Genomic DNA, 21,163 nt, shown 5'->3' with positions numbered 1-21,163 from the left:
CCTGGAACAGGATCTTGGAATAGCAGCATTCTGTCATTGAAGCAGGGCTGCAGCGTGACGTTGTCGACGAGGTCCGGTTATGGGGATATCCCGGTCTCCCATTGAACAATTGTGCCATGCTTGACGTCGTTGGCTTAGTCAACGGGTGTCCTTATCTCATGTGACAGAGAGGTCGTTATCGATTAATCCGGTATCGGGAATCACTTCCTGCCCGGGCGGCTTGGGGACCCGGAGAGAGGCCTGGTGAATGGAAGTGGGCAGTGACAGACGTGGGCAAGGTGAGTCGTGGATTGGGGTCTGGCCACCAGCAGACGCCCCGCCAATGGAAGCACACCGAGGTGGACCCTCATTGTGAATCAAGGTGAGTCAGCAGAAGCCCAACGCTGTGGGCACTGAGAGCGCTGAGAGGATGCGAGCCTTCTGGTAGGTCTTCCCAGCCCTAAGCTACCTTGTGCCCCACTTCCAACCCTCGCTTGTGATGGAGACTGCCTTGCCGTAAAGGGCTAGTGTCTTTCATTTTCCAGGCGTGCCATTGGGGGGTTTTGTGTGTGCGTGTGTAAATTTCTCACTGACCTGTCCCCTTCCCAGTTGTGTGCCCGCCCCGATTTCAAGATTGTCGCGACGGCTTCTTCCAAAACTCACCCTCCGACAATACTAACCCAACGGCAGCAGACCAAATCTCTACAGAGGCACCCATTCCGCCCAGAGATTTGAATCCCCCTTTTCCTTCTTTTTTTTCAGCAGAACACCGCGAACCGGTGTTTTTCAAGGAACAGGAACGATGTCTTCTTTCGAGCCGGTGGTGAGTCTTTACCGAATTATCGTTACGGTTCCATTTCGAGATGTGGGATCAGCGGAATATCGACGATGAGGGTTTTCGGGATGTTTGTTGGAGCGAGGAACACCAAGCGATAGGACAATGGCACTTGACTGCAGCCCGGCCTTCACGTCAACGCTGCTTTCGCTATTTCAGCTCGCCGCCGCTGTTGCCGTCAATGCTTCAACAATCATTCCCGAATTTCCTCATCGGTCGACCGCGAACACTTCTTTGGAGATGCAGATCGCTGACTCCAGTCTTCTCTACAGGTCGTCATCGACGGCAAGGGCCATCTCCTTGGTCGTCTTGCCTCCATCGTCGCCAAGCAGCTTCTCAACGGCCAGAAGATCGTCGTTGTCCGCACCGAGGCCCTCAACATCTCTGGCGAGTTCTTCCGTGCCAAGCGTACGTCGACTCTCTCTCAACCCTACCCTCCACCGGTCGCAACACCCAGTCTGTCAAAAGAGGAGGAAAAGATGTTGGAAACACACGAAGACTTGCGGTGCCGACAACCCCAACCGATCGAACAGATACTGATGAATGGCTTTAGTCAAGTACCACGCCTACCTGCGCAAGATGACCCGTTACAACCCGACTCGCGGTGGTAAGCCAACACACATACATACATACACATCCGGGCTCTGCTCTGTCTCCTAGCTGAGATACTCAACTCGAGGACATTCAAATGTCTGACTTGACCGCAATAGGTCCCTTCCACTTCCGCGCCCCGTCGCGTATCTTCTACAAGACCGTCCGTGGCATGATCCCCCACAAGACTGCTCGCGGTGCCGCCGCTCTTGAGCGCCTCAAGGTCTTCGAGGGTGTTCCCCCTCCCTACGACAAGCAGAAGAAGATGGTCGTCCCCCAGGCCCTCCGTGTCCTGAGACTGCAGCCCGGCCGCAAGTTCTGCACCGTTGGCCGTCTCTCCCACGAGGTCGGCTGGAAGTACCAGGACGTCGTTGCCAGGTATGTTCACACCACGGACCAAGCCCTGGGTATCTCAGTACTGACAACTCCACAGACTCGAGGAGCGCCGCAAGGCCAAGGGTGCTGCCTACTACGAGCGCAAGAAGGTCGCTCAGCGCCAGCTCACCGACGCGAAGAAGAACGCCAAGGTCGACCAGAAGACGGCGCAGGCCCTCGAGGCCTTCGGCTACTAAACGTAGTCGACAAATCCCTTTCCGACGTTGATTGTTCTTGGACCCGGCCCTGTCTTGCGGGAAATGGAGGAGGAGAGGAGGAAGGGCTTTATCCCCGTTGAGCCGCCACCATACCCACCACCAACACCCACCCGATAGTTCGACCAAAGATGAAAAGACTCGGAGGGTGATTTCTCGCGCATTTCTGTCCTCTTCCTCGCGTTTCCTCATTAGATTGGCGTGGGCGGTTCACAAGGGAAATTCTTCATTTTGCTGATGGCACAAATGGGCTGGTCATTGGAAGGGGGGGAATTCAAAAATAAGAGATGATTCTGGGAGGCCCAAACGAGAGAGAAGAGAGTTTTTATGGAGTGAGTCCGAAAAGGCTTCGCTTTGCAAAATCATCATCATCCTGTTCAATACCCCCCCGCGCCGCCGTTCTCGGTGTTTTCGGTAAATACGGTTCAACCACCAAAACACACAAATACGCACCAACCAAAAACCCCCTTTTCTCGCAATAAGTCACAACACAAACACTCAATCAAGATGATTCATGTCCATGGGCTTTTTTATGGTGTACTTTGTCTTTTTAATGGTGGTTACCGTAAAAAGATTGGGGGTTTTGGCTTTCTGAATTATATGGGAATTGATATCACACTTCAACAACAACCATCTGATCGATCAATGGCCTTCCCTGTCTCATCCTCTTTGTTTTCAACCTTTTCCCCCCTCCCTGAGGGTTTCCCCCTCAGACGAACAACCAGTAGTCCCAGATGAGGCGATATTCGAAGAAGAGCAGACGGAAATCAGACGAACGAAAAAGAACTATGAAGAAGAAAAGTATACCACGGCATTTGGGAGGGGAACCTTGGCGAGGCGTCTTGTGCTTAGAGAAGTAATTGCATTACAATCATGAAGAGTTCATGTGAAACGATGATATCAAGTGACGATCTCAGTATCCTGATAAAGTAAATGTTGCGATCTCTCTTGCTCAAAGGTCGCGAAAAGGTGAAATGATCGATGACAGAACATTGACGAAAGCAAACTTCCGTTACACTCGAAGGACGGTCCCACGCGCGAACCTTGAGCACTCTCATCTTAGACGCTCATCTTGAATATTTCCACATCCGCGACGGCACTTACTCAACGTGACATGTTCGCGACAAGACGCGTTAGTGTGCCCTATCTTATCCCAAGGGACCCGCCGCCACAACACGGAACCATCTTATCGCCCAAGGGTCCAGCTCGGTGTGCCCCAAAACTCACATGAAGAGTTCAGACTCCTGTGGAAATCGAGGTGCAGGACCTGTTCGCCTGAGTGACAGGCTCTGCTCGTAGACGTGGGTTCCTGCTGCAGCTGCAGTTGATGGACTCCCTACTGAATGACTTACCATGAATCCTTCAGCTGAGGTCATCGAGCGGCCGCCGAGGTCAACCCGCAGGCTGGGAAAGGAAGAGGGCCCTCTTTCGAGGGCGTCTCCCCTTGCGCAGCGCGGTTACGCGCGCACGCTACATATTTGTTTACTAAACCTCGTACCTCAACAACGGGCGATTGGTTTAGTGGTATAATGACCGCTTAGCATGCGGTAGGTCCTGGGTTCGATTCCCAGATCGTCCAATCTTTTGCCTTTCCCAGCGTTTCCCGCATCTTTTGCCAATTGGGGAGGATGACCTGTGATGCAATGGTAATCTGGAATGCTCTTAAGTGAGAATTAAAGCTTGCCGTATCTTTTTGCGTGTATTTGTCCGCTTTTTACTCAGCTGCTCTGAAGGAAGTAGATGTCGTTTGTGCTTGCCATTGCGAGGCTGAGTGGGCTGGGTGTTTGTGTGTGGCCCGTGCTTCGACTTCACGTCAACATCAAGACGCGGCCTCATTTCAATAAGTGCTGTTTCTTCAACATACATCAGAAATTCAGCCATGAGATGAATGAATCTGAGTTTTCAGAGTCAGGTGATCTCAGAGAGGCACAGAAAATTATGCCCAGAGACATAGAAACCGAAATGACACAGAATATTGAAGATTCCACGAATTCTCATTCAAACCCGATAAATAAAGATGTACAAAAAGATGAGTGAGTCACCACGTCAAGTTTAATGTTTGTTCTCTCCGAAAAATTGTTTCTTGATACGTTTAAAATACACTGAAAGACTTTGTTAATCTTTATCGCATGCAGAGAGTTCGAGGAGGCTTCGGCGGTGGTTGCGAAACACGTCAAGCTCCTGCGGGAGTACAACCAGATCAAGGATGTGGGGCAGCAGCTGATGGGTATGGTTGCCGAGAAGAGGGGCGTCACTGTGGGAAGTCTGTATGAGACTCGGGAATTTGGAGTTGAACCGAAGGATTGAGATGGGGATGCGGTGGGTTGAGAGGTGTGTCGCGATAGCGGGTGAAGGAAGTGTGCGGCCGACTATGGCTGATGCTGCGTGCTTGATCAATCAGACACGGTTGATGAGAACCAGAGTGCTCTCGAGACAGTAAGGATGACGTCTACGTCTGACCTAACACCGTTAGAGTCTACCGTGACGTGAGCGTCCAACATTCAGTGCTACATAAGCCTAGTACCATCACTATTTCCGGAGAGTTTCTGAACTCAGAGAAGAGACGTGTAACAATAGGTCAGAAGCAAATTGGGGAATAAGAGGCATAAGAGCAAAGGCAAAACAGAGTTTCAATAGATCGAAGGTGTCTCCGATGGGAAACGAACATACTTCTCCATCCAGTCGTCGCCGTTACCCTCCCGATCTTGATCATCGTGCAGACTGCACATATCAGCCATGCACAATGCGCCATTAGCCTCTGAGCAGGCAGTGCCTGTAATGCCTTGCAAGTCCAGCGTTCCTCCGCCGAAGGACATTTCTGGATTATCAGCCTTGCTGTCTTGGATCGACGTTTCAATCTCTGACGGCAAGGTCAGGTCATCGGGCTTCGCTAGTTCCCACCCAGTTCCGCTTGCTGGCGTCATGATCATATCGGCTCCCACGTCATAAAACTGAGGGCTGTCTTTATACTTATAAGTAATTGACAAGCCGGGAGTAATGGGGATGAGTCCTTTAAAAAAATGACCAGGGTGGTTGCACGCCTCGTCAAACAGCTCCTGATCCGCTCTATTCCATCGTCGAAAGTTACGCAACAACCTTTCAACGGCGGAACGCCCTCGTGCCCGCGCTAACACGACAGCTTTGATGTACTGGAGACGACCGTTTTCTTCAGTTGAGACACCGGAGTCAAGGAGAAGCTGGACGATGTCCAGCCTACCAAACTCTGACGCTCCTTCTAGTGCCGTTCGTGTGAATGATTTTCCACCTGGGATGTTTGGATCTGCACCCCATTCCAGCAATCTTTTCACAGCGCCAAAGAAACCCCTAATAGCTGCCTCTGTCAACGGTGGATTGAAATCAAAGTCCCGATGGTCCTCATTGACATCGGCGCCCATGCTCACAAGAGTCTCCAAGAGGTTGATGTCGCCTGTAATGACAGCAGCTCCAAGGGGTGTTCCACAACCTCTGTCGCTCCGAGACCAGTGTACGGTGTTAATTCCGATTCCAGATGCGAAGTACCAGTCTACAATCGCGGCAGACTTTCCCCGGATTGCTCTTGTCAGAAGAACCCTGTCTAGCATGGCCTCACTTCTTGATAAGAGGGGGAGAAGCGACAAGGCTCGGGAGTTACTATAGACCATAGAGCAATCTATATCAAAACGATGACCATGATGCAATAATCTTGTGACGCAATTAGGTGATGATAAGAGGGCATAGAAAGCTGCCGGCTGCACCAGAAATGGTTCTTCTTTGTCGTTAATTACTTCAAGGTATCGCTTCTCATAGAGTTTCAAAGTGTTTGAGACTTCAGAGGGTGTGTAGTGGGGTTCGAACAACTTGCACATACATCTTGGAAGACCGTAAGTAAGATGTTGAGGGCACAATCCTGTCTCCAGAATTTGACCAGCCACATCATCGATGCCAAGCGTCATTGCGAAACACATCGCTGTGCCCAGCCAATGTTCTTCGCTAGTCGGAATTTGGGTAATTTTGCTCAGCTCCAGGAGCTTGTGAAAAAGGGTCCTGTCAAATGTGTGTTCCGCCATATACACAGCTGCATAGACTGCCCTTGTTGAAAACTTGGTTGCGTCTAGTGAAGCTATTATTTGTAAAGCCAAATGAGAGTTCCGAACCACTATCGCAGCTTCAAGAGGAGACAGCTCATCAGGAAGGCTTGGTGCATTAAGCGAAAGTCCACGGGCAAGTATTTGCCTTGTTGAGGAGACTAGGCGAGCTCGGATCGAAATTGCTAGCTCCTCTCCGAGTAACTTTGCTCCGCTGGAGAGCAGGAACAAGGCATTTTCTTCACTACCGCAAGACAATGCTGCTTGAAGTGCAGTCCTACCCAGTTGGCCAACATACAGGAAATGGTGATAGGCATCCGAGATTCTCACTCCGCGCCTTCGGAGACAGCGAGGGCCTTCGGCATAATCTCCTGCAAAGGGTTGACAGAAGTTGATATCGGCACCGTGATCCAGCAAGAGTTTGATGAGTCTTGGATCGGCACTGACCGCGGCGCATTGAAGTGGCGTGGTGAAAACGGAAGAACCGAAATTGACAACAGGGTTTGATATTGCTCCAAGCTCCAAAAGGCGTTTGCACAATGAATAGTTGTTCCTGGAAGCTGCAACACCTAGGACCGACTCTCCAACATAATTCATGTAGTTGAGGCAGCCTCGGTGCTTGAGAACCCACTCAAAGATGGAGTTACTGCTGGTTTTGATAGAAGTGATGAGAAGTTGAGCAAGTGAGGTAGCACTCTTTAATTTCGTTTCAAAAAATTCCAGGATAAGCTCAGTAGCGGAAGAACGAGTTCTCGACCCAAGTTCGTTTAGCAAGACGCGGGATTCGATATCGTCATTTTCATGGTAACGGTACACAGAAAGTACCCATATCGTCATGGTCCCGAGTTCAGGCTCGCGAACGACTCGGGCTGAGCGAGGCTTTGCTATACAAAGAATCTGAAGCATTTCGAGGTCGACTAAATGACTGTCCGCTCCAAAGTTTATCAGGAGCTCGACCATGGTGATGTCGAGCGTATAGACAGCCCAATGAAGTGCTCTTAGGCAATGATGGCTGAAACTTTCGGATGGAGGTATAGGTAGGCCATTCAGAGGAAGGTCGACATCTATCCCGGCTAAAGCCAGGGACTCGATGGTAGCAAGGTCTGAAGCTAGAACCGCCTTTTCGAAGATCTGACATAATAAAGCCTGGAGACTGATTGGAAGAGTGTTCAATTGGCGTGATACCAGTAATTTCCATGCAGTGATATTCCGAAACATGGTCAAAATTGCTTCGTTGATCATGTCTCGCTCGTCAGGTCCCTCATCTAAGTAGTTGCAGAAACCATTGGATAGAAGAAAGACCATGATTTCCAAGGCATCAGAGTTGGTACACCCGGAAGACGAGCGTTGAATGAGACTAGTGGCTCTGCAAGCATGGTTGTCTGTCGCTCTCTCAGGCATCAGAAGATAAAGGGTCTGAAATGTCTGCTGAAGGATTGGTGTGTAATCCAGTAGTCGTGTTCTTTGTAAGGCAACGCGATCCAGTTCTCTGCCCACAAGACTTGGGGCGGATAGAGAGCAGCTGGTCTGCATAGAGATGTTCATTGTCAAAGCTGCGTCCATGTGAGCAAGCTAGGCCAGATGTCAGGGGGGGCATTGCCTCAAGTTGTATTGCCTCAAGTTGTGACGCAAAGCAAACGTACCTCTTAAGAGTTGCTGGCACTGCAACCAAGGGAGATTCTGTATGGGACAAGAGTATCGAGTTTCTTGCACAGGCGGTGGAGTTCGGATGATGAGTGGAAAGTCCCTAGGTAACGATGGCCTGGGCATGGCTGGGAAACATTCAGTACCTGAGAGGACAGAGCATGGGAGAACCATCCTGGCCATGTTTGATCCATCTCCGAGACATAAGAAGTCGAAAGTGCTTACGTGGTTTGAATTTCTCGACAACTGATGTATGGCAGTGCCGCGCTCTTGCCTTCTCTACCGCCGCAGGTCTTAATGGGATCCCAGAGAGATACAGGCTGGTCTTTTTCCCGCGGCTCAATCGATCACGAATTCGAACATCGACACACTTCCATTGTTGGGCGGTCATGTTCTTGAACATGTGCCATTCCTTGAGTTTCCATTCCAGCTGAGCTTTGCTGTAGGATGATTAGCGCCTCAATTTGTGGTTGCACTATGCATAGGTTCCTCAGTGGTAGAACCTACGATGCGTGAAAATTGTGTATGGTCTTGAGCGCTGTCAAGACGAAGCTTAATGCCATATTCTCCTGCAGGTATAGTCGTCGAATGACAGATCTCACGCGCTCCCATTCTGTCTCGTTGATCACAGGCTGTCGTTGCCGATGAGACATGGCGACAGAAGCAGAGCGCACAGTATACAAGGTCTCTTTGGTAAAAGGAAGATGGAGGCAATGATCTTCCCTGAGTCTTGGCTACGGCATAGAGACAGATCCCATAACGAAATATGAAAAACAACACTCTTCGCTTTCAAGGCGGGCTACTCGAGGTTCAAATATAGAGGCATACAAGGCGGCATGCAGAGCCCACGCGCGACTGCTGATTGGACTGTGCCAAAATCTGATCCAGCTTCACTTCACCCCGCGCGGCGTCAAGCAGGCGTTGGTTTCTGGATAGCTTAGATGTGATTGGGCACTTCCGAAATCTGGTTCGGCGTCAGCCCAACCCCAACCTGGCCACAGCGAGTAGAAGATGCAGGATGAATGCACTTTGATGCTGGTTGGCGCACTTCCTAGAGCCTGCCGAAACAAGTCATGATACTGAATACCTAGATTCATGGTGTAGACGTCTCTCATTGGGCGTTGCCGATTTCTGACTGAACCTCTGTCACTTGTGTTGCTCATCGCAGATTCAGGCATCAGGGACCACCCTTGTCTGTTGTGATTCTTAGACGGGGCGGCTGGAACGTCTCTTGTAGTCTCAACGATCAGGTAGACAAGGTAATAGAGGCTGTGTATAGGTATTACAGTATTACGTGGTATTTCTTAAGCGCACTCCTCGTCGAGCCCCATCTAGGACACGCCTTTCACTGACCACCTATTTGGACAACCAGGCGACAAGCGCGTCATGGAACTCCTCTGGTTGGGAGATCTGAGGCGCGTGACCAAGCGTGGGGAAGGTGTGAAGAGTCGCGTTGGGGATCTGGGCAGCAACAGCAGGGCCGAGAGCAGCAAAGTTGCCCAACTTCGCGGCGACATCGGGAGGAGACCACTGCTTTCCGATGGCGGTGTTGTCCTTCTCGCCGATCATGAGCAGAGTGCGGGGCTTGACTAGAGAGAACTCATAGCTGACGGGCTGCGTGAGGACGAGGTCGACGATTTGGGCCTGGTTGAGCGCGTAGGTGTCGGCCTTGGAGCCCTTGTAGATATTGACCAGCATATTGACCCAGGTGTCATATTCGTCCTTCCACTCTCCGACGTAGTAGGTCGCCTGCTCGTATCCCTTGATAGAGGCGTAGGAGCTGGCGCGCTCCGTCACGTAGTTGTCGTCGATGGGGAGGTAGGGAACGCCGAGCGCCTTGTAGTCCTCGAGGCCGACGGGGTTGACGAGGACCATCTCGTCGACTTCGTCGGGGAACATCAGGCCGTAACGGGTAGTGAGCATACCACCGAGGGAGTGGCCCATGACGGTAGCGCTCTCGATGCCAAGTGTCTTCAAGAGACCGTTGGTGTTGGTCGCGAACTGTTGCAGAGAGAACTGGTAGCGCTCAGGCTTGGATGACTTGCAGAAGCCAATCTGATCCGGGGCAATGACGCGGTAGCCGGACTGAGCGAGGACACGGATAGTGGTCTCCCACGTCGGGCCGCAAAAGTTCTTGCCATGGAAGAGGACGGCAGTTTTTCCATTGGGAGCGCACTTTGGCTTGATGTCCATGAAGGCCATCTCTAGCTCCTGCAGCTGGGAGGTGAACTTGTACAACTTGACGGGCCATGGGTAGGTGAAGTTGGAGCCGTTGAGGTCTTCGGGGAAGGAGTCGGAGTTGTCGTCGATTGTGCCCTGGGCAGATACGAGGGCGACGCCCGCCGCGGCAAGGGCTGTGATGATGGAGAAGACCTTCATTCTGACGAAACTTGGTAGGATTAGCTACGCGGATACTGGGTGAAGTGCCGCATGAGAACTCTCATCATGCGATTGACGATGTGAATAGCCGACGGAGGTGTGTAACAACCAGGTCACCACTGCGACAACCAGACAATCAAAATGAACGAACAAATAGATGAACAAGCGAACAGACTCCTGTTATCATGAAGTTTCAAACAACTTCATTATGAAATGCGATCGCAACAAGACTCTACAAGACCGCATAGACTCGGACTGGCTTCAATTGAGGGATTGACGCGAAGTGAAGCTTACTTACTTAGCAGCGATGACAACTCGAATTCGACTCTACCAGAGATACCCGTTGACCTGAGCAAAGTGCCAACAGCTGGTGCGTGCGAGCAGAAGATCATTTCGCGACTTGTAGCCCAGGATGGGCGCTGTCTGTTTATATTGGGATGGTAGCTCGGACAAGTTGCCGGGAACCAACACGTGTGTTGGAGCACATGGCGGGCATGCAAGGCATGGAATAGCTGCAATATGCACAGAAAAGATGGAGAAGTAAGGGAGGGAGGGCAAGAGGTAGGTAGGGATGGAGGAAGACTGAAGCCGGTCATGACGCCGTGCCTCTTTGGGCCGCACAACTGCGTAGGGTGAGATCCATATTCGATGGCTTCGACACCCTAATCTCCGCTGTCCAGTGGGCCTGGCAGCTTCGGCTCCGCTGGTGAGTATGCCCCGGACGGTGAGGTGGGCTGGCGCCATTTCTTCATGTCGGGTGCTGCGCCGTCCAAGCCGGCCGCTGAGGATACGGCCCGGATCGGTGGCTCAGGCGGGTTTGTTTTGACCTTGTGTCTTGGTTGGCCTGGAAGAGATTCGATACGTCAATGATCTCTGTCTCCATTGGTGTGTGGTCACCGTAGGCTTGGTCACCGATCTATGAGTTACGATAGTAAACATGGCGGATGGACTGGTAACATCGACGGTTGGCTCAGGTAAGGTAGGATCTGACGTCGTTCGCGCAGTTCCAGCGATGACTGGCCTGGGGAAGCATGCTGAGATCATGACGGATAGAACCAGCAGGATTTCAGCCGGGAATAACGAGATCGAAGGACTTTTGCAGGGCCCTGGTCGTCACCAACACGAGTATGGAAGGGGAGGGTATCTCATACAGAAGCATCCTTGTGTGGTGCGGTGGTGCGCGGTTCTGCTGACCCATGCTCTGGGTCTCAAAGGCGTCCACACTCCTTATGGCCTTGATCTTTCTGAGGAGGCGCGGTGTCTGTTCTTATCGACCCGCGATGCGCAGCTGAGGCGACAGAAGATTCGGTGACCGACATGATCGGCGTTGCACAAATCTTTGGTTGCCATCAATGCCAGCCTTCGTCACAATTGCTGCGCCTGAATGAATTCCACAGATGAATTTTCCCGTAATGTTGATGGGGTTGATTTCATTCGTCCGGTCACACATCCCTATCCTTCGTCGCAGACCGGCCGAGATCCTGGTTGGTTGGTGCCATGAAGTGTCGGTCGAACGTCAATAAGGCAGAAGCTATGCTAAAACCGTCGGATTGTGGCTCGTTGCTCGTATTCTATCAACCGTCCGTCGTTACGTATTTGCAAATTTCTCTTCGAGATCTCCGCCATGTTCAGGTGAAAGAACACCAGCCTCTTCTGACTTAGACCGCAGCAACTTCATCTTAAGCTGTTGCTGATGACAGGGATGATTGCATTTTTAGTGCTTCATCCCGGCTATCCGCGGCCAGCGCCAGCGTCCGACCGAAGAACACGGGAGGAGAGGGGAGGGGAAAATCCCTCAGAACTGAGAAGGGTGTCTCGGCCGATGGTACACGGGAGCGTAGCTCGCCAGCTTTCAGGAACAGTACCATTCTGCTGCCGGGATACCATGACACCCATGGTTATCCATTGGATACCTAATTTGACAAGCAGACTTGGGCGCGTGGGATCACGCTCCTTCGATCACTTACAATACTTGTCTAACTCACCAGGATGCCCAAATCGGGAAGGCCTAGCGAAGGAGGATTCTTTGCCCTGAGGCCTGCATATCTTCATCGAAAAGGACTTGGAGAACCACGGAACTTGGGTAATGCCAAGTGCGGTCACTGGAGGAAATCCGCGCAAACCACAACGAACATCGCTGCCCAGAAAGGAAGCTCAGCGCCGTTGACCGAGAGCTCTATCGAGTAACTGCATCATAAGGGTATCTCGGTGGTCAAACCAACGGCTGCCTCATCCGTTTGGGCGAGTTATCTGTTCGCCAAGTTCAGCCAGGATACCACCTCACCTTACACTGAGTGTCGGACACCTCGTCACCATCACTGACCTCGAGTAGTATCGGATGTCAGATCTCAATCGTGGCTGGGTGGTTGCAACGAGAACAGACGGACATCCCACCAAACTGAGTTGACGGGAGCGGGAACCAGAACGGGACGTTGGTGCCAACAGCCCCCAAGCCCGCAAAGCCCCCCTCACATTCTCGCAAAGGGACCACAAGGCGGACGATAATGTGGTGGTGTGGTGACATTAGGGCCCAGAGAACGACGGGCCCCAGGGCGCACAGACGGGCCTCCGGATGCTACGGATGGGCAGGGAACTTTAAACGAACCTGTGATATGGTCGCATGCGACTTCAGTTTACCCAAGATGAACTGCAAGCCACAACGAGAACTCAATGGCAAGTAACATTCCGAAGTGCCCATCGAAGGATTTAGTCAACGCCAAAAGCCGGACTGCGGCGTTACTTATGCGTTGTACAACTCAATAGTGGCGTAGCCTCATGACGAGTTCCAACAAAGATTATTAGCACAAAAAGCCTCTGATGAGTGAGCTGATTTTGTCAGACCAACGAGGCGGAAAGCCATTCAGCTTATCTTATGGGAAGAGGACCACCGGAATCCGCTACAGAACCCCATAAACCCTCCCCGCTCCATCTCATTTGACAGAACACCCGACCATGGATCTGGTGGATGTTGAAGAGTTTGACGAGAAAAAGAAAGCAACGGAATCGATTCCTTCGACATGTGAAACCCTGTCCATTCAGGATCGATGGTACAGAACCATCTGCGCCTCATTTCCCAGCAATCATCAACAACACCCGAGCTGTAGGCATACTGTCCGTCCTTGAAGTACGGTAGAGCCTAACCCAACTGGTATCGCTGTCCGATGCCCATGTCTAGACCTCTTCCTCAATGTGCAAAGATGGAAAGGTAAAAGAGTGACAAAGATGAGAGTGCCTGGATGATCCCGGCTAGGTACATGTTCGTCGGACATCTCTCTTTTGGATTCTCAGGCTGTTCTCTTTCATGCAGGCCTTTTTGTCGAGGGCCATCAATGGTCAATCTCTTCAAGCTTCCGCCTGGTCGGTATGGCATACGTAAGTCCAGGGCATAGAGCCAGATCAAAACATCAGCAAACTTTTACTCGACATTGATCTGAGAACCACAAACGCATTCCTCAGCAATTACCTATACATTCTACCGAAACCAAGACTGCTCCAGAATCAAACGTTTTGTGTGGAAGGCGTTGGGGACGGTCCAGAATTCGATCCTGGCGACGACCACAAAGATGGCGGATGCAGCGACGCATTCATCCACCCTTTGGAGATCACTCTCCTTGTCCCTTGACCTGCGGACAACTGCAAGGAAATAGAGTTCGCTTTCTCTTGGTCGTCTCGCGATCGGTAATCTACTCTACCGGCCGTTTTCTGTCTACATGTACCCGCAGCCCTGGTCTTCCTCCACCTGGCCCCCAAACCCGCGTCCATCACTCGGCGAACCTCATGGTTGGCTATCCACCCTCCTTTCTTGGGAATGGAAACGCATACTGGCAGACGGTTGAGTACTTCTCCGACTACTGCAGTAGTCTGCAGACTGTCACGCCCGTTCCACACCACCCTTCTTCTCAGTCTCGATACAAGGGCGGGCAAGAAAGAGAGTTGCAGACTTGTGCCTGGCGGCAGACATACGCGGGGCACCGTTGTCTCTTCCTGTTCACATACTTTCATGCCGCCCAATGAAATCTCCGCCTTCCCCTTTTCTACTACCGAACCCTTCGGACTTGGGCGGACGGGTTCTCCCTAGTCTAAAGCCACAAACTCTGCACAAGAGAGGTCCGGGCATGAACATATAACGGTTCGTGAGGACCCAGTTGTCGCGGCTCACTGGATTCTCCCTTGATCTGCGTCTACCATTTTCCGATATCCTGGTGTCTTGCCTACAGACCGTTGGCCTCTCGGGGCCCACAACCTCATCAGACCAGCTTGATCTCCTAGAGCTTCAACCTCAAGCACTGCATATTCGCCATGGTCGAGGGTAATATTCCCGGCGAGAGCAATGCGCTCATGGTGCAGGTGCCGGCCATCGTCTTCTTCATACTTACGCCAATCTTCGTGGGCATCCGGTTTTGGTCGAGGATCAAGATGAGATCTGGCCTTGGCTGGGACGACTGGACTATCCTGTTCTCTTTTGTGAGCCTACTCTATAAGACACTCGGTATCATGTTACCTTGCTGACGCTCCCAAGGTCTGCTGCCTGACTGTATCGATATTGATGATGATCTCTTGCGAATATGGGTTTGGGCAGCACATCAGGAACCTGTCAAAACCTAACAAGGCCATGACTTTGCAGGTACGTAGCCGGTAACATATCCAATACCGTGTGGTTGAATTGAGGTGTCATGCAACATCAGTCTAACTGTTGATAGTTGTTCTACGTTGCCCAGATCTTCTACAAGATCACCATCAATCTCACAAAGGCATCGATCTTACTCTTATATCTTCGCATATTCGTCCAGCGGTACTTTCGGATCCTTTGCTACACGCTTCTCAGCATCATCCTGGCCTACATGGTTGCGACCTCGGCTTCTTCGATATGGCAGTGTACCCCTATCCCGAGGGCTTGGGACAAGACTATTCCGGGCACTTGTATCTCGCTCACCATGAACTGGTATGCGAATGCGGGATTCTCTATCGCTACTGATATCCTCATCATGGCACTACCGCAGCACGTCCTGTGGCAGTCGAAACTGCCCCTCAACCAGAAGAGGCTTCTCATGATTGTTTTTGCCCTGGGCCTCTTCGTCACCATCACGAGTATCTTACGAATGACCACGCTGAACTTTTCTACCACAAGCCCGGATACCACTTGTAAGTGATACAATGACTCCATATGAGTTCCAAAATATGCTTACATCTTGATGTAGTCGATATCGCCTCAACCCTCTGGACAGTCGTTGAAGATAACGTCGCCATCATCTGTGCCTGCCTACCAATGTGCCGTCTTCCCTTGACCTACCTCTTCCCGACATACTTCGCAACCAAGAAAGGCTCGTCTGCCGCCAGCTACAACACAGGCTCCGCGCCGCGAACGAACAACAGCAACTTCATCCACGCCGGTACGAGCCGCAACGACTGGCACCCATACCAGGGCCGCGAAGAGAAGAACGGAATTCATCTGACGAGTGTGCATGCTAGACCAAAGGTTGGGGACGATACGAGCGAGGAGTACATCCTACCTACAGCCGCCGACGAAAGGCGTGTGAGAACTCCGAGCGAGGAGGTGGAGGATCGACGGGCTATCAGGAAGACGACGGCGTTTCACATGACTTATGACGAAGAACGGCCGAGAGTATGATCCTAGGGATATAGTGTGGCAGAGAGAACAGCTACGAGCAAAAAGTATGATTTACAGGAAATATCACTACCTAATCCTCGTTTTACAAGGTGTAGAGACACCTTAAATCGGAAGTAACTACAACTGACCTTACATGACGCGCTTTGAGATGTCCTTACCTCCAACCGCAACTTAAGAAGCGATATGTGTGAGAGCTATGGTATGTTTACGCTGCAAGAGAGGCAATGATTCTGTCGCGCCCAATGCAACGGTTGGTCGTAAAACTGTCATACTGGCTGAAATATTGGCCAGTGGCGTTCAAAAGCAAGACGTTCTCGTTCTGACCGTACATTGGGAAGCCCGTGACCCCCTGTCCATGGGGACTTCCGCTAAGTGTGAAGCCGGTCATGTATTCCTGCAAGGCGATCGCAATCTCTGGATTAGGCATACCAATCCCGTTATCGGAGAAGGTGTATTCAACATCCGCGGCGTGCATGGCGGGGTAGACGCTAAATTCGTACTGATGAGTCGTGCCGTTCAATGCCCTCGCGAGAGCAAGACCATTGCACCGGAAAAGTAAGTCCTGCATGGTGAGAGCAGTACGAGTGATGTGGTCCGTGTATCCATAGGAGCCGTTGAGAATGGGCGGGTATAACTCCGTTGCCATGTAATCGATCGAGTCGGCGCTGGCACCGGGAAGAGTGACGGACATCCATTCGCGATAGCCAGCGTCGTCTGTGATGTTGAAGGACCCGAAGAAGAGACCATCATTGGTGTTTGAGCCAGCCATCACTTTGACTTTGGTATCGAACTTCCCCTCCGAGATCAAGACCGCAGGCTCGGCCGGGACGAAGATGCCGTCAACTACCGGGCTGAAGGTGAAGCTTCCCAGGCGGCCGGCAAAGACCTGATCGCTGTTGGCTGCAATTACAGAGGCGGAAGGCAGTTGCCTAGCTTCGGCAAGGGTGCTGACGTTTAGACGCGATAGGAATTCGGCAAAGATGTCGTCCTGGTTCTGGGCTGGCGGAGATGGGAGGATCGCTGGGGACTGCGGGATGATCTGTTGAAAGGGAACAGAGCCCTGGGAGCCGCCAAAAGCCTGGAAGACCCCTTTGTTAGAACCTAGAAGCTTTCACTTGAACAAGATACCATTTCTTGACTCACAGTTGTCTGATATACGAGCGAACCTCCTCCAGCGGACTCTCCTGCAAGAGTCACGCGGCCTGGGTCTCCGCCAAAAAGGTGAATGTTTTGTTGAATCCACTCCAGCGCAAGTCTCTGATCGAGGAGTCCAGCATTAGTAACGCCTCCCTGGGTCGTGAATTCCGGACCACTGAGGAATCCAAAAGCACCAAGGCGGTAGTTGAGAGCCACGTAGACGAAATCGTGGTTGCCTTGTCTCAAGAGACCGGCAGGCGAGCCGCTGTTTAGTCCAGCCTTTGAGCCAGTGTCATAGCCCCCGCCGTATATCCATACGAAAACCTGTTCGAGTCGTCCGTGTTAGCTCGGTATCTTTTGACGACTTGGGTAATGTATGAATCTGAAGATGATCTGCTTACGGGTGCCTTAGTAGCAGTCTCATTGGACTTGGCAGCATCGAAGATCTTCTTCGGGGTCACCACGTCAAGAAATAGACAGTCTTCGCTAGCTCTAGAGTCGAGGAGCTGACTAGCAGATATCGAGATGTTCGGACCGAAAAGGTATTGGTACGCTTGTTCGATCAGGCTTGGTGTCCATGCGGGCAGGGCCTGTGGGCAGATTCGGGCCTCAACACCCCTCTGCACAACGGATCTGTCCGTTGCAGGAGATACCGGAGCAGCGAAGCGAAGATCTCCAATAGGTGGGGCTCCATATCGAATGTTGGAGAAGTTGTATGCTTCACTCGAGGTCTGTGATTGGTGAGTTTTAAGCATCGTGAAGTTGAGTGTCCTCTTTGGAATAATCAACCCCCAGACACCAGCTGCCACTTACATCGAAGTTGAGAGCTTGATGAAGCTCATAGCCTAGGTCTACAATGGGTAGGCTAGTCGAAGTATTGCCTGTTTCAATGCATTCCGCTGAAACAACTGAGGTGCAGGCGAGCGTGATAGCACCTGCGACGAGAGATTGCATCATTTGAGAAAGTTAAGCTTTGTCGATTTTTGAATGATAACGAGTGAATGAGGAGTGCGTGCTACGGATTCAGTTCGAGAGACGAATGCGGTTTCATCGTTATATTTCTACTGCCTTGTTGCCTGCCTCCTTTCGCTCTGCTAGAGAAGATAGCCTGAATTGCTTCCACTGCGTCTCGCAGGCCACTCCACTGACTACCCGGTCTCTACGGAGTACGGACGAATTTCAAGCCGTCATGCAACCGGCTGACGTTTGTAATTGCTGTAAGCCTGTACGTTAGATAAATAGTAACGAACGAGACTATAAGTCAAGGGCAAGGGTGCTTGAGTCAAGTCGCGGGCCGATTGCTTGATTGAGCAGACAGCAGTGCGGAAAGACGCCGCTCTTCCATTTTCTCTCGTGCCTCTTCTCTTTCCTTCTGGAATGTCTACGTCTTCTAAAACAGGTCCATATAGGTAATCGGATAGCCGATGATGTGTATGGCTGGGAATGTGATTGGGCAGATACGCGTACGTGGCTGTCTGTAGTAGCCTGTACGACTCATATCCGAGTTCGGGGGATCCGTCAGCTCGGTTTGGCGAAGGCTATGCCGGTTTAACTGCCGGGTAAGGCCATTCAGGAGCTACAGCCAGCCAAGGAGACGGAGAGTCATTGTGGAGTGAGAGCTATTTCTTTACCCTTCTCGGACCCATTAGGCTAGCAGTTACTTTCTTAGCGGGCAACGAAGCACAGCCGTGTCAGCAACACAGCATGGCATACTTATCCTATGTCCGTACAGTCCGTCTGAAACACTGACGTACTGATGTTAAGTCCGTTAATGATAGGAATACATGCAAATAGAGTTGGCTTACACGTGCCATTTAATCTCCCATATTTGAGATCAATTATTCCATAGTAAAGATTGACTGTATCGCTGGACAAGACACATTGTTACCACTCACGTGTTTGCATTTCTAATTTTTCTTATCATTAACACTGAACCATCTCCTTGACAATTTCACATCACCAACCTTCCCGATAATGACCAGAGTTCTTCTTACCGGGGGCAGTGGCTTCATTGCTACACACATCCTCAAGCTTCTTCTTGAACGCGGGTAAGAGAAATTCCATTTCCCAGATGAAAATTATGTGATGGTTCTCAGCTAAAATCGTCCACGTAGACACTCTGTAGTCACAAGTGTCCGCAGCCAGGCCAAAGCAGATGCGATCAAGCAGTCATATCCTGATATTGGAGCCGACAAGCTGTCTTTCGCCATTGTCCCTGATGTGGCTAAGAGCGATGCATTCACCGATGTAGTCAAATCTGACCCACCATTCGAGGCAGTCATTCACACTGCGAGTCCCTTTCACTTCAACGTGACTGACATCAAAGCGGACCTCCTCGACCCCGCTATCAATGGAACCACCGGTATCCTCCGAGCTATCAAACAAAATGCTCCGTCGGTCAAGCGCGTGGTCATCACATCATCCTTTGGTTCTATGATGGACGTGTCCAAGGGGCTATGGCCCGGTCACACTTATGACGAGAGTGACTGGAATCCCATCACAATGGAACAAGCGCTGCAGAACCCTGGCGCTGGTTACTCTGGTAGGTTGACCTCTATTGTCTCTCATGCGCTCTAAATGGGGCGACTGGCAACTTGCCCTGTATCTGACTGTCGGACAGCGAGCAAGAAATTTGCCGAGAAAGCAGCTTGGGACTTCCTCGAGTCTGAGTCTCCTGCGTTCTCTATTTCCACAATCCTCCCACCCCTCGTCTTTGGTCCTGCTGTGCAGAGCCTGGCTTCTCTCGATGAACTCAACACCTCAAACCAATTCATGCGCAGCTTCATTCTTGGCGCAGCGAAGAAGGAGATCCCCCCCACCCAGGTCAGTCAATCTCTCCTGCTACGAATCCCATCAGTTTGATGCGCTTCGGCTGATTCAAGTGTCTAAGACAGAACCCCATCTTCGCCGATGTCCGAGATGTGGCATTTGCTCATGTAGCGGCCATGGAGAAGGAAGAAGCCGGCAACAAACGCTTCTTTATCACGAACGGCTACTGCTCAAACCGTGAGACCATCGAGATCATCCGAAAGCATTTCCCGGAATACAAGTCAGCTCTGCCTTCCAAATACACCAAAGGCGGCGGTACGTAGACACTTTGATGACAAGTTACTCAATAAATAATACTGACTGCTGCCTAGAACTGCCCAAGGAAGTATACCAATCGAATAACACACGAAGCGTCGAGATTCTGGGCATGAAATACGCAGGGTTCGAAACTTGTGTTGTTGACACCATTAGATCTTTTGCCTCTGTCAAACAGTAGCTTTCTAGTGCCCTGTAGCTGCAGAGATTGCATCAATACTGTAGCGTACCTAGGTAGATTAGGAATGGTTGAGGTTACTTTCAATGTTCGAAACGCGCATATCTACTACGTGGGTGGGTGATCCGCAATAGTCCAGAATTTGAATGTTAAGTGATACGGGGAAACATCTGAAAAGATGATATTGCTATGGAGAGGTCTATCTACAGGTATCTGCACAGTGATGTTGTAGCGCAAGAAGTCCTATGCCATCCTACACATTTCATTCTTGGCCTCCTTATCAAGTCAAGCTCCGCTGTAAGCTGTCCGGACAGGAAGCGGGTTACGGAAGCCAAGGCTTTCCGTTGGACGGACGCAATCCAGCCTCCCATGCTTGTAGATTGGGAACAGCCAAGAATCGACAGAAGAATGGGCCAAAAACGTATCAGGGCAAACCATCGTATTTGATTGGTAGTAGCATACAGAGTAATTATATGCGTACTAATAACCTAAGCAACGTATCTTTCTCGTCATGATATCCGACGCTGGCTGGAGACCGATAATGCGGCCGACGCGGCCGCTTGCGATAACTCAGTTCGCGACCTCTGGTATGCCGCAAGGAAGGTTCTCACCAATATTTCATCTGGAAAATTTCGATTCTAATTAGGAAGCAGTTATACCTGAAACATCAGTAGAGAGACGTTATTCAAACTGAATGGGTTGATGTCCCCAAGTTCCCAGCCGGGTATCCCAACACGGGAAATGCGGCCGCATGCCGCACGTTAACTAACGGGAGGAGGGAGGCGCAATGCGGCGACGCGGGGATGAGGTAATGAGATGCATGCGAAGCCAAATCGACGGCGGATGGATAGAGTATTTCTGGACTTACGAACATTAATTCCGACAGAGGACATGTTGCCTGCGTGCTTATGGTTTTGTGTATGTGTGAGAGTCAAGTATAAAGGGTCTGGTTGTTCGATTCGAGATGACCTCGTGGGACTCCAAAGCACATCACGCCTCAATACAGCTCCATCTCCATACGCTCTGAATTTTCAACAAGCGGCTCTTCAGTGT

At 51.1% G+C, this 21,163-nt stretch overlaps 7 protein-coding genes and 1 non-coding gene across 8 annotated transcripts; 5 read left to right on the top strand and 3 right to left on the bottom strand.

The window, feature by feature from the left end:
- The first annotated feature begins 344 nt into the window (after positions 1 to 344).
- BDZ83DRAFT_314226 (ribosomal protein L13) lies at positions 345 to 2,084 on the top strand. The gene is made up of 6 exons (XM_060502328.1): positions 345 to 423; positions 589 to 802; positions 1,087 to 1,222; positions 1,368 to 1,421; positions 1,525 to 1,783; positions 1,839 to 2,084. The coding sequence occupies exons 2-6, from the start codon at positions 782 to 784 to the stop codon at positions 1,975 to 1,977; spliced, it is 609 nt and encodes a 202-aa protein (XP_060365231.1). The 5' UTR covers positions 345 to 423; positions 589 to 781; the 3' UTR covers positions 1,978 to 2,084.
- A 1,418-nt stretch (positions 2,085 to 3,502) lies between these two features.
- BDZ83DRAFT_t141 lies at positions 3,503 to 3,574 on the top strand. The gene has a single exon. It is a non-coding gene; the product is annotated as a tRNA-Ala (tRNA).
- Positions 3,575 to 3,784: 210 nt separating this feature from the next.
- Positions 3,785 to 4,464, top strand: BDZ83DRAFT_314011 (Swi5-domain-containing protein). The gene is made up of 2 exons (XM_060502325.1): positions 3,785 to 4,028; positions 4,131 to 4,464. Exons 1-2 carry the CDS (start codon positions 3,880 to 3,882, stop codon positions 4,300 to 4,302), a joined length of 321 nt encoding a protein of 106 aa, XP_060365230.1. The 5' UTR covers positions 3,785 to 3,879; the 3' UTR covers positions 4,303 to 4,464.
- A 66-nt stretch (positions 4,465 to 4,530) lies between these two features.
- On the bottom strand, positions 4,531 to 7,968 carry BDZ83DRAFT_314221 (uncharacterized protein). The gene is made up of 2 exons (XM_060502327.1): positions 7,703 to 7,968; positions 4,531 to 7,612 (listed from the first exon to the last, which is right to left on the bottom strand). The coding sequence occupies exons 1-2, from the start codon at positions 7,884 to 7,886 to the stop codon at positions 4,626 to 4,628; spliced, it is 3,171 nt and encodes a 1,056-aa protein (XP_060365229.1). The 5' UTR covers positions 7,887 to 7,968; the 3' UTR covers positions 4,531 to 4,625.
- Positions 7,969 to 8,970: 1,002 nt separating this feature from the next.
- On the bottom strand, positions 8,971 to 10,246 carry BDZ83DRAFT_313973 (Alpha/Beta hydrolase protein). The gene has a single exon (XM_060502324.1). It carries the CDS (start codon positions 10,080 to 10,082, stop codon positions 9,060 to 9,062), a length of 1,023 nt encoding a protein of 340 aa, XP_060365228.1. The 5' UTR covers positions 10,083 to 10,246; the 3' UTR covers positions 8,971 to 9,059.
- Positions 10,247 to 14,381: 4,135 nt separating this feature from the next.
- Positions 14,382 to 15,711, top strand: BDZ83DRAFT_577042 (uncharacterized protein; the record flags this gene model as incomplete). Its single annotated transcript, XM_060504977.1, has 4 exons — positions 14,382 to 14,546; positions 14,602 to 14,706; positions 14,783 to 15,224; positions 15,281 to 15,711. The coding sequence occupies 4 exons, from the start codon at positions 14,382 to 14,384 to the stop codon at positions 15,709 to 15,711; spliced, it is 1,143 nt and encodes a 380-aa protein (XP_060365227.1).
- Positions 15,712 to 15,844: 133 nt separating this feature from the next.
- BDZ83DRAFT_777650 (Alpha/Beta hydrolase protein) lies at positions 15,845 to 17,974 on the bottom strand. The gene is made up of 4 exons (XM_060515486.1): positions 17,662 to 17,974; positions 17,250 to 17,579; positions 16,855 to 17,172; positions 15,845 to 16,789 (listed from the first exon to the last, which is right to left on the bottom strand). Exons 1-4 carry the CDS (start codon positions 17,803 to 17,805, stop codon positions 15,917 to 15,919), a joined length of 1,665 nt encoding a protein of 554 aa, XP_060365226.1. The 5' UTR covers positions 17,806 to 17,974; the 3' UTR covers positions 15,845 to 15,916.
- Positions 17,975 to 18,723: 749 nt separating this feature from the next.
- On the top strand, positions 18,724 to 20,168 carry BDZ83DRAFT_313947 (putative NADPH-dependent methylglyoxal reductase GRP2). The gene is made up of 5 exons (XM_060502323.1): positions 18,724 to 18,896; positions 18,963 to 19,390; positions 19,469 to 19,671; positions 19,743 to 19,932; positions 19,989 to 20,168. Exons 1-5 carry the CDS (start codon positions 18,823 to 18,825, stop codon positions 20,111 to 20,113), a joined length of 1,020 nt encoding a protein of 339 aa, XP_060365225.1. The 5' UTR covers positions 18,724 to 18,822; the 3' UTR covers positions 20,114 to 20,168.
- Positions 20,169 to 21,163: the final 995 nt, after the last annotated feature.

This window comes from Colletotrichum acutatum, assembly GCF_030867785.1.
Source record: "Colletotrichum acutatum strain CBS 112980 chromosome Unknown BDZ83scaffold_44, whole genome shotgun sequence".
In the NCBI taxonomy this organism is placed as follows: domain Eukaryota; kingdom Fungi; phylum Ascomycota; class Sordariomycetes; order Glomerellales; family Glomerellaceae; genus Colletotrichum; species Colletotrichum acutatum.
The sequence above is the reverse complement of the archived record's forward strand: the minus strand, read 5'-3'. Positions and strand labels throughout refer to the sequence as shown.

Excerpts from the sequence above, each read along its gene's own strand:
- BDZ83DRAFT_314226 (XM_060502328.1), top strand. The coding sequence starts at position 782 with ATGTCTTCTTTCGAGCCGGTG. Across the intron at positions 803-1,086 it reads TGTCTTCTTTCGAGCCGGTG|GTCGTCATCGACGGCAAGGG; the intron begins GTGAGTCTTTAC and ends TCTTCTCTACAG. Across the intron at positions 1,784-1,838 it reads TACCAGGACGTCGTTGCCAG|ACTCGAGGAGCGCCGCAAGG; the intron begins GTATGTTCACAC and ends ACAACTCCACAG.
- BDZ83DRAFT_314011 (XM_060502325.1), top strand. The coding sequence starts at position 3,880 with ATGAATGAATCTGAGTTTTCAGAGTCAGGTGATCTCAGAGAGGCACAG. Across the intron at positions 4,029-4,130 it reads AAAGATGTACAAAAAGATGA|AGAGTTCGAGGAGGCTTCGG; the intron begins GTGAGTCACCAC and ends TATCGCATGCAG.
- BDZ83DRAFT_314221 (XM_060502327.1), bottom strand. The coding sequence starts at position 7,886 with ATGGCCAGGATGGTTCTCCCATGCTCTGTCCTCTCAGGTACTGAATGT. Across the intron at positions 7,613-7,702 it reads GTGCCAGCAACTCTTAAGAG|CTTTGACAATGAACATCTCT; the intron begins GTACGTTTGCTT and ends ACATGGACGCAG.
- BDZ83DRAFT_313973 (XM_060502324.1), bottom strand. The coding sequence starts at position 10,082 with ATGAAGGTCTTCTCCATCATCACAGCCCTTGCCGCGGCGGGCGTCGCC.
- BDZ83DRAFT_777650 (XM_060515486.1), bottom strand. The coding sequence starts at position 17,805 with ATGATGCAATCTCTCGTCGCAGGTGCTATCACGCTCGCCTGCACCTCA. Across the intron at positions 17,173-17,249 it reads AGACTGCTACTAAGGCACCC|GTTTTCGTATGGATATACGG; the intron begins GTAAGCAGATCA and ends CGACTCGAACAG. Across the intron at positions 16,790-16,854 it reads CGCTCGTATATCAGACAACT|GCTTTTGGCGGCTCCCAGGG; the intron begins GTGAGTCAAGAA and ends GGGGTCTTCCAG.
- BDZ83DRAFT_313947 (XM_060502323.1), top strand. The coding sequence starts at position 18,823 with ATGACCAGAGTTCTTCTTACCGGGGGCAGTGGCTTCATTGCTACACAC. Across the intron at positions 18,897-18,962 it reads AAGCTTCTTCTTGAACGCGG|ACACTCTGTAGTCACAAGTG; the intron begins GTAAGAGAAATT and ends TCGTCCACGTAG. Across the intron at positions 19,391-19,468 it reads CCCTGGCGCTGGTTACTCTG|CGAGCAAGAAATTTGCCGAG; the intron begins GTAGGTTGACCT and ends ACTGTCGGACAG.